We start from the raw sequence: 16415 nt of genomic DNA, 5'->3' as shown, positions 1-16415 counted from the left end.
AGCATTTGAAGCCATTTACATGAAACCCCCCCCACCCGCTTCTGCATCCCCCGAACACGACCGGGTGCAATAGACGCGCTTGCTAACTAATCGCTAACTCTATCTGACATTTGTATTCATGTTTGCTGTTCTATTGTAAGCTATTTGCAGTAGCAATAACAGTGCCGTCATCAGTGAGAGCAGCAGATGAAAGAACACAATGTATGGCATCACAGCAGGGTTTGGATGTGATCATAGCACACTGAGGATCTGAGGACCACATAGTCTCAAGTCACAGTTTTCTACTTTATGGAAATTGGGAGTTGCTTGGATAGACATTTACATAGCGTTTGAGGTTGACCCCAACGAAAGCCCTTAAGGATGTTCATTCAAAGTTAAGGACGCTCTGAACTTGAGTAAACAGTTGTTGTTTTGCTAGCCTGGGCTTCTTTTGTACACAGACTGGTAGGCTACTGGTTGCCTTGCAATTCTTTAATGGGGGGATGTTAGCTAAATGGTTGTGAGTAGCTATTAGCCTAATGTTTTGCCACGGTTTCAACAGACCTATATCTGCGAAGGCCATTTAAATGAAAGGAGGGAGACAACTCATTATACTCAATGGTAATGTGGTGAATGTTCTCTATTGCGACTGAGGTCTGTAGTAGCTTCTATAATTAAATAAACGTCACGTTCAGACTGGTCATGAAGAGCATTCTCTATCTCAGAACATGAATGGTCACCTTGAGACCATTCATGGTCTCAAGGCAGAAGGGTTTAATGAGTTATAGGTATATAAACAAACCTAAGCTAAGTGGATCTCGATAAACTTAATGAATACATTTGCTTGATATCACTTGTTTTTTGTTGTTGTGTTAATGTCTGTCTCATTCCTTCCTTCCGCTCTCTCTCCCGGCCCACTGTTCCCTCCACCTCAGTGAATCTTGCTGCTTAACATTTGTGCCGCTCCATCTCGGTTTTGTAATTGACTCTAAAAAGAGGGATATTAGCGATAAGCCTTTCAGGTTTGTCAGACCTCCTTATCGTCGGTCGTTTGTCCTTCGGAGTTCCCCTTTTTCAAGTCCCTCACATCACGCTCACTCTCCCCTGAGACCCTCACAAATCAATTTGGAATCATGCAGCCAAGGAGGGAACTCAGAGGACTGGGCTCCCTGCTCGGTCGCCTGCCTGCCTGCCTCCCTGCCTGCCTGCCTCCATCCCTCCCTCTCTGCCTCCCTCTCCGCTTCCCTCACTGCCTCCCTCCCTCCTTTTTTTGTGCAAAATCCTTCTCTCCTGTCTTCTCTCACTCTGCCTCCCCCCGCTCTCTTTATCTCCCCCTCTGTCCCTGTCCTCCGCGATGGTCAGAGGTTGTGACCCATGTAGCAGCGAGGAGGATGTGTAAGATTGTTGAGGAGAGAGGGCACTACAGGATCAGAGGCAGATTAGGAGCCGTGGACCAATCAATGTGTTTGTGTGTGTGTGTGTGTGTGGGGGGGGGGGGGATTTTGAGGTTACTTAGAGAAACACTTAAACCTAGATCAAGTATCCTAACCTGACTATGCTGGGCAGAGTCTAACAGGGAAGGATTGAACCTTGACTTAACCTTCCTCACACACAAGCAAACCCCACAGGACAGGGAAAACACAACAGGGATTGTTTTTTTCCCTTTTAAAGTGGCCTACCATGATGAAATCCACTGGGGTAACTGGTGAGCATTTTTAAGTGTAAACAAGTGTTTGGCTAGGGACCCAAATGCTGTTGGGTAGGGATGAGTCAGTCTTGTTTTCCTTCCATGGGTATTCGAATGATATTGAGTGAGGATAATAACAACACAAACACGATGGCGTCATGGCACTCACTCTGAACACCATGGGACTTGACGTGCCTCCAGTCCTGGGAGCCGGTCTCCTTGTATTGGACCAGGTAGTGACCGATGGGGACTCCCCCATGGGAGTCTGGCTTCATGAAGGTCACCGTGGCAACCCGTTGGGACACGGCAGAGAGCCGCACCGAGTAGGGGTTCGACGGTACGTCTGGGAAAACAACAGCAGCGTTGGTGGAGATACAGTAAATCCCATAAAAGAAAAACAGAGATCCGGGAAAAATACCGGTCTGTAATATCGCTCTCTTTGATCAATGGCCCCTGAGAATGTCTTCGAATATCTCCATGGGAACCCTCCCTGTGGTTCTGAGATGCTAGCACATATATTACCTCACACGGGGGTGCTGTTGAAAGGACGGCGGCCATTGTGTTTATCAGCGGTCAACTCGTTATCGCACAAACACTTCCTTTCATGTGACAGAGTCACACGGCGGGGCACGGGAAAATCAAATGAGGCCCCTCTCTGTCCTACGGAACCCTTTCTTAGAACAACAGGAACATATTAGTTCTCCCAGTGTGGCACGGTGTACAACAGCAGGACCTAACCGCCAGTCCTTACCCGAACTAGAGAATTGCTGGTGAAACTTTATATCCGGTGTGTAAGATCTAAAGGCATAGCGGAGTAAGACACAGCGTCATAAGAGTTCCAGAGCGGTATTCTGCTTCATCTGCATCATCAGAGATATGTAAACACCACTCGTTTGTGTCGAGTGAGTAAGCTTCTGAGCTCAGTTTCCTTGGGAACTGGTGGAAGATCCAGTTTGAGCACGGAGCTGGGAAAATGGCTGCACAGGCAGACACAAGCCGGCAGCTTCTCTGGCTTTTAATGATCAGCTTTGAAGACAAATCAGGCCCAGCTGGAGGGGAAGCGATGGGTTTTAAAAAACTGAGACTTCCTCTCTCACATCACACGCTCTGACTCCCCAATCTCTGTTTAGTCATGGAGAGGGGTACAGACTTATTGATAGGCGCTGAATTGCTAAAATTAAACTTGAAAAAGTTGCCGAACTTTACATACAGACTAAGAATAATGTGTTCGGTTCAGCGAGCACGCTTTCATCCAAAACAACATGGGGATTCGACCCTGCAACCTTTACATGTTTAATCACATGCTCTACCACTGAGCTGTACCCATCCCATGCAATATGAATGTCTTTGGGTGTGTCTGGCAGGGAGAAACGGGTATTTTACCTCTGAAGTCAGCTTTTCCGCAAGAGTTCCACTTCTACTGTACATGGACTGTGGGAGATGGAGTAATTGAATCGGCACTAAAGCGAATTGGACTGAGCTACTGTGTACCATGTTAGCTAGTGCTACCGTAAATTAGGGGGTACTTTAGTAAATAGCACGCTCTATGGTAAATCAGCAAGCACTATTTGAGATTAGGTTAGGCTAAATAGGGGGTCCGGAAGCACTGGTTGAATTCATCACCAGAGAGAAAGAAAAAGGGAAATGGGGCAGTTATCCACAACAAAGGAGAGTGAGTGCAAAACGCAGGGCTCTGAGTGGGTGGAATGATTCTTGCAGCGCTTTCTCCAATCAAAAGAATTCAGACGTACCTACTATAAATCATAAGAGCCCGCTGGATATTTTTGGGTGAACCCCTTTTTTTTATTCCATCGTTGATGTGTTTTTAGGAGGTTTCTGATGCAAGGGCGTAGGTTTGGTCTCAGCTTTGGTAGGGACACTTGTTTGTTCAGAATTTAAAAAGTATGTAGATAATTGGTTCAGGTTTTATGGAGCTGTACTAGGCCTACATCATCTGTACTGGACTTCTGAGCAATTAAATCATATATATGATGCATACATTTGGGCATCCCAATTTATAGCACCTTTTTACTATCTACAAGTATGTTTTGATTTTCCTTTCTACAAAGCACAAAAGGGTGAAACATATCAATGCTGAGACCAAACGAAATACAAATATGAGGATTTATTATTTCCTGGCGTATTTAATAGTGTCAGACTACTGCCCTCTTTCTGCAAATCACGATTCACTAAGTTTCAGCCAATTAAATGACATCATCTTGTCTTGCAGGCTCGAGACGCATTGGTTAACTTGGAAATGTATTTTTCACTTTTCTGGGCGACGAACATAGTTTAGATAATAATACGAATGAGTTTTGCAAATATATTGTGCAAAATATTTTTGTCTAAAATTAACAAAATATTGGTGGGGACAATTGTGTCTTTCCCAAACTTGGTCGTGACTAGTCCCTATCGACCCAATGCAAACCTACGCCCTTGTATCGGTCATCTTCTGGGACTGTGAGAGGAGTGGAGTAGCATTGTGTCCTACCTGCCTGAGCCAAAATGAACTCCTGGTATTTGGCTCCGATGTTGTTTCTGGCAGTGCAGTTGTAGCGACCGAAGTCCCGGTCTGACACAGGTGTGACCTGCAGGAAAGCATTCAGTCCAGTCAACCACCAAACAAAAACACACTGAGTCATGTCTTCCAGTGAGCCTGCGTGTGCGGCAATAGCACATAGTAGACATTAAAAAGCAAGTTATAATTAAAAAATTATGGTCCAAAAAAGCAACCACAATAAAGTAGCAGAAGCGATAAAAACAGCAACAGTAAAAGGAAAGTGCAACTGCAGCGTCCGAGAAGATGGGTGCACAGACAGTTATAACAGGGAATTAAATATAACGGTAACACTTTAGAATAATGGTCCGTTGTTGCTATGCAGGAAGTGCCTCAAATGAGTTCTTTGTGGAAACCAGTTTATGAATATTAACATTATAACACGTCCCGTCCCCCCCCAATATTTGATATGGGACACGTCCTCCACAATATTTGATCATACTGTATGATTATGCGGGCAATTTCGATGTGACTGCTAATACGTCATTCTGCAGCTCAGAACATATCAAATCAGCACTCAGCACAACTAATCAGGATATCTGTATGTACCCACCTCCAGTAAGGACCTGCCCTCAGCGGTGTGTATCTGGATGTTGGCAGTGCCCTCTGAAGAGATGGTGAAGCGCTCTCTCCTCCACAGCATGGTGGCCGGAGGGTTAGACATGACGTCACAGCTGATGTTGACCGGGTTGCCCTCCCAGGAGTAAAAGATGGTGTGGTTGGTCAGGAACTTGGGCGCATCTACAGACAATGAGATGGTAACTCATTTGACCTTTTTGAAATGTATTTTTATGCTAAACACCCACCGAGCGACCCAACAGAGCTAATTAGATTATGCCGAAGACAAATTGCTCGCGCTTCAGAAATTGGGAAGCCAAATTAAAAACTCCTATCTGAGGTGGAGCCCAGTCAGATGATCAAAGTAAAAAGAACATGTCTTGTTTGGGCTGATATCCTTGATCCCAGAGAGACCAAGAGAGAGAGAAAGAGCTTCATTAATGCAGGGATGCAGCCTCCCAGAGAAGGGGCAAAAAAGGCAAAGCTTTGACTTAATTGTAGACACCTCATGCTGAGAGAGATGTCCATCACCCCCCCCCCCCCCCCACCCCCCACCACCACCACCACCACCACCAGCACCACCGGCAGGAGTAAAAAGGCTAGGCTCATTTGCGGGCACAAGTAATGAACGATTGCTTCGTGGACTCGTGGCCACAGCGGTATTATGGGTGGTTGATGGCCGGCTCGCGGGGGTTCCATTAAAGAGATTGATGCCCGGCTCTGTCACGCGGCCCAACGTGCAGCTCTGGCCATCCCGACACTCCCACTTCATAAATGAGTTCATTAGTTGCCTGGGCGGCGGTGGGCTTAGCCGCGCCACGCTCTTACACACGGCGCTTTGTGTGCAGAACCTCCACTCTCCCACTAAGACCAACCCCCCCCCCCCCCCCGTGCCCAGGTGTAAAGGGGGCGTGAGGTTGGCGCGGAGGTCGGCGGACGCGCCACTCTTGAGGTTATGACGTCGTCGCGGCTCCTGAAGCGCGACTTGTCTGGCCAGCGTGGCTGCAGATTATCGCACTTGTTTCGCTTTGGCCTGATTGGTTGAGGCAGCGACGTGACCTTTCCTATTGGTAAACAAACCCAGAGAGATAATGAGGGTGGTCCAGTACAGTTGGCCATTAAGCAAAAGGAACTGTGGAGTTGGGCTTGCAGTTTGAAGCTCATTAACTGCATGTACTTCAGGAACTGGTTTGTCCACCAGGAACTGGGGGAGTGGAGGGAATAAATGAGGAAGCAGGATATCCTATCCCTAATTAGTATTTCTACGGGGCATGGAACCCTGTTTTCATTAATCAGGTGTAAGTTGAAAGAAAAACAGTTTTCAGAATTCCTTAGCTTCCTCGGTTTTCTTTGCTGGTGTGACTTGACAGGGCACATATGTACTGTGTGTGGTTTGTGTGTGTGTGTGTGCGTGGAGGAGGGTTGCTGCTTGGTCATAAGTCATACTCACACTCTATGTCTAGGAACATGCTTTTCTGGTGCCCTCCGATTCTGCTGAGGGCTTCGCAGTCGAACCGGCCCAGGTCTGACAGCTTGACCCCACTGATGGTCAGCATGGACTTCCCGTGACGACCCCTCACCTCCACACGCCCGTCTTGGCTCTGCGTACAAACGCACACGCGCACAAAAGAAAGTGTAGAAACTGATTACATACTTTTCCCTCAGCGTGAAGCTTCCCCTGAGTATGTTGACCTTTTTAATCAACCTCCAGAACCACCAACATAATGTGTTCATTGAATTGACGGTGAGGATTAATGTAATTGACCAGCAATTGATTGAGCTTAATTAGATAAGTCTGAAGACAGATGGTATCAATAGAAAGCCAAGGGTCAATTAGGCTGGGACTAGCAATCATCCCTCTAATCAACTATCATGCATAATGAAGAATGAAAACATCATTGAGGCCAGTCAATGAGTTTGTGGAACATTCTAGCAGGTGAGTCATAATCGCGCTTGGCTCTTTCGGGGGTCTTCAGCCGAGCTCAACTCAAAAGTTTTTGTCACTGCTAGGACTTTTTTTGCAGGCAACCCCCACTCCTCCCTCCCTCACTTCCTCCATCCTCACCTCCTCCCTAAGCCCCTCTGTGTGGATGTGACGGTCCGCACGCCCCTTCCATAGATCTGCCTTGCTAATCGATGCCCTCTCAGGCCCCTGCTAATGTCCCTCTGTCAACCCACCTCCCCTCTTGACTCTAGTCACATTAGCTCTCACTGCCAACCGTCCTCAGAAGACAGTGTGTCTTAAGGCCTGCACCTCGGAAATCAGCCTTGGAATTAATTGCTTTAATCTTGACACAGTTATTCTTAATTTGTGTAAAAGGCTGTTAAACTTTTGAGTGTGTGTGTGCGCCTGAGCTAACTAAGTCACTGGATATTGGGCCTTTAACAATTGATTATATTAGATTATAGTTGAGGAGTCAATTTATTGAGTGAAGCATAACTAACCTACATGGGGAGGGTGGGTACCGATCAGCATAGGACATATAAATCTGTAAATGTCGACTTATTTATCATGTACAGTACGTGTGTGTTGGTGGGTGGGTAGATGGTTGATTGTTTGTTCTTTTAGGGTGGGGGGGGGGGGAGAGGGGGGAGGTGTTGTGGTTGGTTGCCTCTAACTAATTGTATTTTCCTCCAGTCTTGATCTCGTCATTCCCGGGATGTTGGATGGCTTTAGCGAGAGGAGAAGAGAGGGGAGGGGGACTTCCTGTTCCCGATCCACCGCGGCACATGGGGACAGCACAGCACAGACGGACAGACTCCAAGAAAGAGAGGGAGAGAGTGAAAGAGAAGGGTACGGAAAGATGGAGGCAGAAAAGAGAGTGAGAGGTGACAGAAAGAGAGAAGCGGAGAGTGAGGAGAGACAGAAAGGTTGTGATAGAGAGGAAAAGAGAGTGAGAAGAAATCAATAGAAAAGTAAAGAGAGAGAAAGAGAGAGAGAGAGAGAGAGAGAGAGAGAGAGGAGGGGATAGAAACAAAGAGAGGGAGCTCTTTCTCTCTCTACACGTCCCCCCCCCCCCTATTCTTATCTAAAGCTTCGTCTGTTTCTTTTTTCCTTGGTTATGTCTGTTCTCCTGAAATCCTTATTAGCGTTTTTGAATGAAAGCTGCAGCCCTTCGGTCACGTCGCCTTGCCTGTGGCTTGGGGAGACAAAGCGACGAAACCAAAATAGTGGCACCGCTCTTCATCACGTACTTCCAGGCGGCACACTGAGCTTTTGTGTTCTCCGGTGTGGGTTAAACTGGTAAAAAATAAAATAACATTCACACAACATTACCTCGGTACAAGGCAAGTGCTGTTAAGCTTAACGCACCTGGAGAAAGGAACAACGCAGTGCGCAAACTGGATATGCAGATGTGCATCGCAATTGAGAGAGAGAGCTAACTCTCGACGCTTTCAATGATTTGCACCATCCATCACATCGAGCCGCTGGAAGCCTTGGATTTCCTTTGTTTTCGCATGTTTAGGTGTGTTGGTTTGCGCTAGCATTTCCATAATTGCATTTACGGCAAGGGTAGGGACGCGTTGAGTCTGATTCCGTGGAGTGATTTATCAACCTGAAGAGGCTGTAGTCAATGCACACATTCATTCATCTCTGCAATGACCTTTTTGAAAGCGAAGCATCAGCAATCTTTGTTAATGTGGCCTCGCTGTGAACATTAGGTTTGTGTTCAGGAGACAATGTTGGAAAAACGTGAGGATATGACACACGGGTCATTTGTGTTTATTGAATCCTTGCTTCCTATTGTCCCTTTGGCGCCGATTTATTGTTAATTTGCATGGCTGTCTTTCCGAAAAGGACAGATAATACAGCACGTGACCTGAGAGGGAAATATTACACGTTGCGCCCGTCAAATAACAGGAATGCGCTCTGTGTCATTTGTCACAACACCCGACGCTTCGCGGACGGGGAGAGGTTCGCAGTCCTCGCGGTGTTCTGTAAATGCCACTCATTGGTAGTTGTGTTGCACCTTGTCTCCATCTGAGAATGTCTTGCCGTCGCTGGCTCTCCTCCACGAGATCTCCGGAAGGGGCTCGCCCTCGGCCACGCAGGAAATCATGGCTGCGCTGGCCTCCACGGCCGTCACGTTCCTCAGCTGGGTGATGTGGGGCTGAACTGGAGAGAGAGAGAGAGAGAGAGAGAGAAGAAACCTTCAGCCAGAACCTTCCCTCTAGTCCCACCTTCCCTCAGCTACATTGTGTTCCCTTTCCATTGATCCCTCGCTTTCCTAGCCGGCTGCAAAGGGGCTGGATTTAGATCCAGGACGAGGGCTGACACAACAAACACACCCCTGCTCTCATGCCGGGCACCGTGGGCCGACAGAGCCCAGAGGTAGGGGTGGGTTAGGGGCTCTTCTACAGAAGCCCCTCTGAGACAGGCCTGCCTGAAATTGGCCCCCGACAACGTCACCAAAGGATCAAACTGGATCCCTGAACACACAGCGAGTGCCTGGCTACTGCCGGGCCTGTGTCACTCTCTCCGTAGTGGTCGTACACCAGACCTAACAAACATAGGGTGTGTAGTTATGTGCACACATTAAATACATACACGTACATGAGCTGGACGTACAGTACCAGTCAAAAGTTTGGACCCATTTTCCCATGGGTCCAAACTTTTGACTGGTACTGTAAATATTATATGCATGACGTTGCGAATGGATTTCTTTCGCAGATGCTTTTGTCCAGGGGGTTTCGGAACCTGCCACCTCTTCATTCGCAGTCTAAAAGCGCTACCCCTGAGCTATGTCCGCGCCTGGTCCCATCCTGAGAGATCAGGTGTTCACTGAGCAGTGGGCAAGGTGGATCCTCATCCATCTACTACATAGGAAACGGATCGTCCACGGAGATGAAGCACGGCTGGGGATGGCCTCCACCTACTCCACACAGGAAGCAGTAGCACAAACAACCGAATTCCCATCTCGAATAAAACACCAACGGCTTTCCAAGCCGAATAACATCTTTGTTGGCATAATGCGTGTCAGCCAAGACACGTAAAGGCAGCTGAATGCTCAGAGGAGGGCCTTAACAGCCCCTCTTGCTGCTTGAGTTGAGCCTTAGACGGACCATAAAAGCAGGTGTTACGCGACAGGCCTCAAATAATCAATGCCTGACTCCCGATCCCGAACAACAGGTCGTGATTCGTCTTCCGGCATGCGTCGCTCCGAGCCACAACGCTCTGTTTGACCTTCGCTGTTTCTCGCTGCGTGGGTTATCATTTGCGCCAGTGGCCTGTCGGTCAAAACCGATGTTTAGCAGAGCGATCAAGGAGCGAACCGTTACTTTGATTCACGGATGATTGATGGAGTCAACTATTTTCCCACTGTCACATCCTGCTCTTACCTCTCCAATTACTATGGTTCATGATAGCTATGGACACACTATTGGATTCAGGCAGAAACGTAAGCACTGAACCAGGTATTTCAAGTCAAACTCAATTTCAGGCTTGTGGAAACTGTGACTGTTAGACCAACCTATCATAAATGTTTATCACAGTGCTTTAGCTTGGCAGTGGATAAGCACCAATACCAGGCTTCTGTTCAGAATTCAACTTCATACCATTTATAAGGGATTGTGTCTTTACATTCTTGACATTCTTTTCCATCTCAGGCTGCGATGTGGATACCCAAGGGACTTATTACACCACAAGGGTTACTAGACCGCCATCTGCATAACTAAACAGCACACATAAACACCTCAGGGGAACCGCGACGCAAATCAAAATATGTTTACATGAATAAATACATGCACACAAACACGGACATGCATAAACACCTAAACACACACACACGCAGGCATGTACGTTAGTACGCTGAAAAGAAAATAGGACCGCACACACACACACACACACATCAACCCACCCATCTTCTTCCGGCCCTTTCCTATTGCATGTGTCAGTGTCTCAACTGTCTAGGCTAATAAAACTAACGTACAACTGTTTCCCCGGCTGCACTTTGCAAAACAAAACTCCTCCGTTCACTTCTTCATTTAAATGTGCATTTTGAAAAACAAGCGCCGCCGCATGCTTTGAAAATATCTTGATGACTAGAGCATAAATCTCCATACATTTCCCTACTTAGGAAATAGCTCTGCTGCAATAATCAGGAATGAAATATGCAGACAGCTTTATGAAAATATAAATGGAAACCTTTATGAGCGGTGTATCACGAATCGCACAATAAATGAGCTATCTCTTTTATTGCTGGAAATATATCAGATTGGTCGTGTTCCGTTATTGGATTAGAATACCTGCGGATGTGTTTCCTTTCGAAAATAAATCTTATTTTCCAATGTTTATAAATAGACCATCAGAAGCCAGAAGTCATTTCAGGGCTGCCTTCATGCAGAGTTACATATTTTAAGTGTTCATCTGAATACTCGTCCGTGACTGGCCACAGCTCAAAACAGATTTAGTCCATAGTCAACAACCGTGTCAACAGCTTGACAAACCAGCTTCACTTTTTAAGATACATATCGATATATATAAAAAAAAATAGGCACTGAAAGTCACGCTTAATGGGTGGAAAAGATACTCGAGTCATTTTCAGAAACAAGCATCCCACAGATGACCCGACTCTGGGAGTTGTGGCAGCCATTTTCTGCCACAGGAGCGATAAAGGGGGTGAAATAGCTCAGGGCAACTTACCAAACACCTTGAGGAAGAGCTCCTTCTCCTGGGCCCCAGCCTTGTTGCTGGCCTTGCAGGTGTAGACCCCTCCATCTGCCTGCCGGATGTTGCGGATGGTCAGAGTGCTCCGGCCCCCGTCCAGGACGTTGAACACGTACTGCTCCGACGGCTCCAGCTGCAGCCCCTTCCTGTGGAGACAGGAAGTACAGGCAGACGTGACACCGGTGACCAAAACAAAGAGTCCTCATTGAGGATGCATTTCAATACCGCAACGCATGGGAGGAGACCTGTTGAGAGAGTGTCAACAAATATCCCCGTTCGAGAACACACTGGCATGCGAACGCACGCGCCCTCCCCCCCCCCCCCCCGCTTTCACCCACGTACTCGCACACTCTCATCGACACAGACACTCGCGCACGCACGCACGCACAAACACAGTGTACAAGCAAGGTTGGTGGAGGTGGAGGTTGTGGGGCCGTCTCTGAGGGGAAAGTGATAGGGAGGATAATTGAAAGTCTACAATGGGAACAACAAAGCAGAGTAATAACAGTGTGGGGTTAGAGGAGGAAATGAAGAGCAGCTCATCTGAGGAGCAGGAGAGGCAGGCACAGGATATTACTCTGCCTACCTCACCCACCCAGGGGCCGGGGGGCCGCACAGGCAGGAAGACTCACAACATGAAATGTAGGAGGGAGACTGAGGGAGGACGCGAGTGTTGGTAAATACAAGGGAAGGAAATGAGAAAATACAGGTGTTTAAGAGTTATTTTCAACCAAGGTGTCACAACCTAATGCTGGAGTGGAGATGACAGCCAACTCGTGTGAATGGCAATGATTAGAGGTGGGTCGTCTTGCTAGCGATCACACCCAGCAAACTAAAACAGTGAAACACGGGTCATCGGGGGACTAAATGGTGGCATCTGTCACGTACGATTGAAATATAGCTCCAGTGACCAAAGGCAGAGTAAAAGATGAAACATAAAAAATACATTTTTGCTTTAGTTATTAATTCATTGAGTTTGACTGCACAGCAGTCGATTTTGCAAGGCAGTCAATCCATCAGAAGCGAGGTAAAGAAACATGCCACATTCAGCTGATAAACATGCACTTTACATCTAGATTTCTCCCTGTAATTACAATAGTAATTATAGTTTAGGTTCATGATCCACAACAGAACCTATTACAATTTGTCAAAAGTAACAAAAGTACTAACAAGAAAAATCGAAATAGCTTTCAAACTCCTAGGTGTTCATTATGCTTCTCTCTCAGTGTGCTATTTACATAAGCTTTGTGACATTTCCCATATGCTGTGGAGTAGTTACATTTGAGCAAGCAGAATATACAGTTGGGAAAGTAATTGCACTTTTATTTTGGGATACAGTTGTCACAAAGTTACAAAGATTAGTTTGAATATACAGCATTCTATAGGCAAGTTCCACATATTTTTTTTCATTCCGTGATGTTGATAGTCTTTGAGCCAGGTGCTGATAGTACATTTAATACATAATTTAATGATTTAATTAACTCTTTCACACACAACCAACGGAAAGCTGTTACGGGAGATGTTGTACAGTGTGCCACAACAGATGTTCTATGTAACAGCTGTGACATGAAACAAGACATGTGGTAGATGTTTCCACCTCCCTCCGCAGAACATGCTGGAACGCCACCTTGATGTTACACATTATATACACATTTCATTACAAATGCAGTAACAGGCATGCCAATACAGATTACATAAGTAGTCAACAAACATAAACACAAGACTTTGACTGACAGTAATTTTGCCTTTGAGTTTTTTTTGGTGAGACGTTCGAACAAGACAGCATGCAGAGCGCAGAGATGAATGAAGCACAGAGAGATTTGAAAGGAGCTGGTATTTTGGTCCTTAAGTAGTGCATGGTTATATTTCCGTTTTTTAGAGACTATGAAAGTGCAGATTGTGAGTTTGTAAATGATGTGTCGCACATTGAAATCTGAATAGTTGAAGAAGATATGCAGATTTTAAATGTTGAAACAACTGGCAGAGTAAAATCCAGAGAAAAAAAAAGCTCAGACTAGACATGCTTCGACAAGTGTGCTTCTCTGACAGATTAGGAATACTCAGTGCTTCTAAAGATGTTGTTCATTAAATGGAGTGACTTCAACACATTTACTTTCATTCGATGAAAAACAGGAAAGCAACGAAAGACTCAAACAACATTTTGGGGTCCTGGCGCGATGTGAAGACTGCCGATGTGCGGACTCATTTCACCCGCTCCTGTCACGCGTCGACAGACAGACGGCTCAGAGTATCGCACGCAGTACCGTACCTGTGCCAGGTGACTTCAGGGTCAGGGGAGCCGGAGGTATCGCAGGTGAAGGTCACGGATTCTTGGTAGTCGGCCGTGGCGTTGAAGGACAGCTGCGTCACCGACAGCACGGGCGGGACTGCGAGGAGAACACAGCACAGGTGGCACAGTCAGAGGTTGGGTCATGTTAGAGGCACGGTCAGAGGTTGGGTCATGTTAGAGGCATGGTCAGAGGTTGGTCATGTTAGAGGCACGGTAAGAGGTTGGGTCATGTTAGAGGCACGGTCAGAGGTTGGGTCATGTTAGAGGTACTGTCAAAGTTTGGGTCATTTTAGAGGCACGTCAGAGGTTGGGTCATGTTAGAGGCACAGTCAGAGGTTGGGTCATGTTAGAGGCACAGTCAGAGGTTGGGTCATGTTAGAGGCATGGTCAGAGGTTGGGTCATGTTAGAGGCAAAGTCAGAGGTTGGGTCATGTTCGAGCTGTAGATGACTGTTCAGCTTATGGTCTGCATCTCTCTGTGTCACCAGGAAACATAGAGATGAGGGAATCCCTCACTGAATGTCTCTTCCCAGGGTTTCTTTCTCTGTGATGTATCCAAAGTGGTATATAAGGTCTACCAATGACTTATACCTACCCCCCTTTCTTAAGAACAGTCAGCTTCAGAGTCACATTTGAAGTCATCGGAACAATTGGAGGCAGTGGCAGTCACAGTTAAAGCCAGACGCAGTCACAGTCGCATTAAAGTCATAAGAAGAGTCCAATTCCATGTTAGATTCAGAATCAGAGGCGGGGACAGAGCCAGAATCAATCTTTTACTCTTTTCACAGAGTAGCAGCAACACTGTGTTATGAAACAACAATAGACTGGTTCCTCAAACCCCCCTGCCAAGCAGGCACAACAGGGGAGCACAAGACAAAAGCCACGCCGTTCGTTTGGAATTCAGCTCCATTGTTCTCCATTCGGTGGGTCTGTTTTGAAGGGGCTTTGTGGCTCTGCTAACAAATAAGTTACGTCTCCCATCCACCTGCAGTCAAACGAACACCAACGGGGACTGTGATAAATACTAGAAGAGAGAAAAACACACACAAAGAGTTTGACGAGGCGAGAGTAGGACCCTTTCATGACGTGTCCAGGGCACCTCGGCCTCCACCCTCTCCACGAACCACCACACCACAAAGCCAAACAATAGGGCCACATCAAACGCCGCTGCAAAACACCCCCAAACCGTTCCACGGACGTCAGAAGAGCCCAGTCAGCCCTGTGTCACTGCCAGTCAATCACCCCGAGCTGTCAGACTCTCCCCCCTCCCCCCTCCCCGGGCAGAGCCGCCCCGGCGGGGGGGTGATGGCCCGGACACTGACGAGGAGGTGACAGCCCCGTAACATAAACATGTTTATCGGCCCTCGGCTCCAACCTCTCCCGGCATTTCTCAGTTGTAGCCCCCCTCCCTCCTCCACCTCCATCCCTCTCCGCTCAACCCCTTTCTCCCTCTCCCTTGCTCTGGTTCCGTCAATCATGCAGCCGTCGCGCAGACGGTAAACGCGTATCTAAAAAGACGACGCAAGTCATGTGGATGCGGTGCTGCGCGTCACCATCCCCCCTCCACGCGTCCGTGCTTCCCGGGGACGGGAACGGCGACGCCGTTACAGTTGACGACGCGAAAGCGGGAACCCCATTCGGCGGCGACAGATCAGAAGGAGAAACCCGGGGCTTTCTTAACATGATCATAATTGAGTTTCACTGCAAGCTGGTATTTATTCTCCTCTGCTCCAGTGCAGTTGAATCCCACATCAATGAGGCTCATTGAAACATCGGTGCTAATGGGAGACTGTGCCAGGCGCCTTGACTTCAAACGAAGACATCAGCAACACGCTAAGTAGCAAGGGAACCATTGAGACCAAAATGATGCTGCATGCATTCCCACACCCTCTCAGTTTGGGAGAATATGAAAGAGCGAGGAGGATGAGGAGGGTTTTAATTACGTCAACGAGGGGGCGAAGACAGCACACACGAGAAAGGCCGCGGAGGCTCGAAAGCGCACGGGTGTCACGCAGAACCACGCACCAACTCACATCCTGCTCCAGTAAATGAGCGTCAGTATTCATGTGTTAATTGCCGTTAATTTAACTGTCTCAAGGTCATCTGACGATAGGGGGGTGTGCGGGAGGGGGGAGGGGGGGGGGGGGGGTTTGGGACCCCAGAGGCTTCCGTTCCACCCCAATTAGCAAGAAGACGAGAGGTCGCTCACGTCAAAAGAAAGCGAGGAGAACCGTAGGAGCAGACGGCCATAATCACAGATGAGTCGATCTCAGCTCCTCTGCAATCTTTCCCTCTCTCCAGCCGACAATTCTGCACAAAGTAAGGACCCCCTGTGGAGCTGACCCCCTCTAGGTCCAGCAGGCCAATCAGCGGCTGCCAAACTCTTTAACGCATCATCATTGCGCGCCTGCTTTGATGATGATAACAACAGTCTGGGTCTCTGGGAAGGGCAAGCCAGACCTGATGGTAGGCTGCATGCTAATTCAATAGAGGCAGCCTGAGCCCAACTCAATTATACAGTAACACCGCACTCATGCAGAGGCTTAATGATATGAGTCCTTTTTTAGTCCTGTGGTTTTCTCACACGCAGCAGTCTTGGGTAGTTATGTTTAATCGATGCCTTAAATGTGGATTGGAGAGGTGCAGGTGTTTTTTTACTCTATTATTTAGGAGAGATG

The 16415-nt window shown here is 47.5% G+C and overlaps 1 protein-coding gene across 1 annotated transcript in view; it reads right to left on the bottom strand.

Moving 5' to 3' along the window:
• Positions 1-16415, bottom strand: part of zgc:152904 (uncharacterized protein LOC767777 homolog) — a 33141-nt gene that overhangs the window by 13262 nt on the left and 3464 nt on the right. Inside the window, exons 3-9 of the mRNA XM_067260118.1 lie at positions 13718-13835; positions 11425-11594; positions 8753-8898; positions 6232-6382; positions 4777-4964; positions 4158-4254; positions 1836-2009 (exon numbers count right to left, since the gene is read on the bottom strand). Of these exons, the coding sequence (XP_067116219.1) occupies positions 1836-2009; positions 4158-4254; positions 4777-4964; positions 6232-6382; positions 8753-8898; positions 11425-11594; positions 13718-13835 (1044 nt within the window). The remainder of the gene's footprint in view (positions 1-1835; positions 2010-4157; positions 4255-4776; positions 4965-6231; positions 6383-8752; positions 8899-11424; positions 11595-13717; positions 13836-16415) is intronic.

The sequence above is a fragment of the Osmerus mordax genome, chromosome 22 (genome assembly GCF_038355195.1).
Source record: "Osmerus mordax isolate fOsmMor3 chromosome 22, fOsmMor3.pri, whole genome shotgun sequence".
NCBI classification, from domain to species: domain Eukaryota; kingdom Metazoa; phylum Chordata; class Actinopteri; order Osmeriformes; family Osmeridae; genus Osmerus; species Osmerus mordax.
This window is presented reverse-complemented; position numbering and strand designations above follow the sequence as displayed.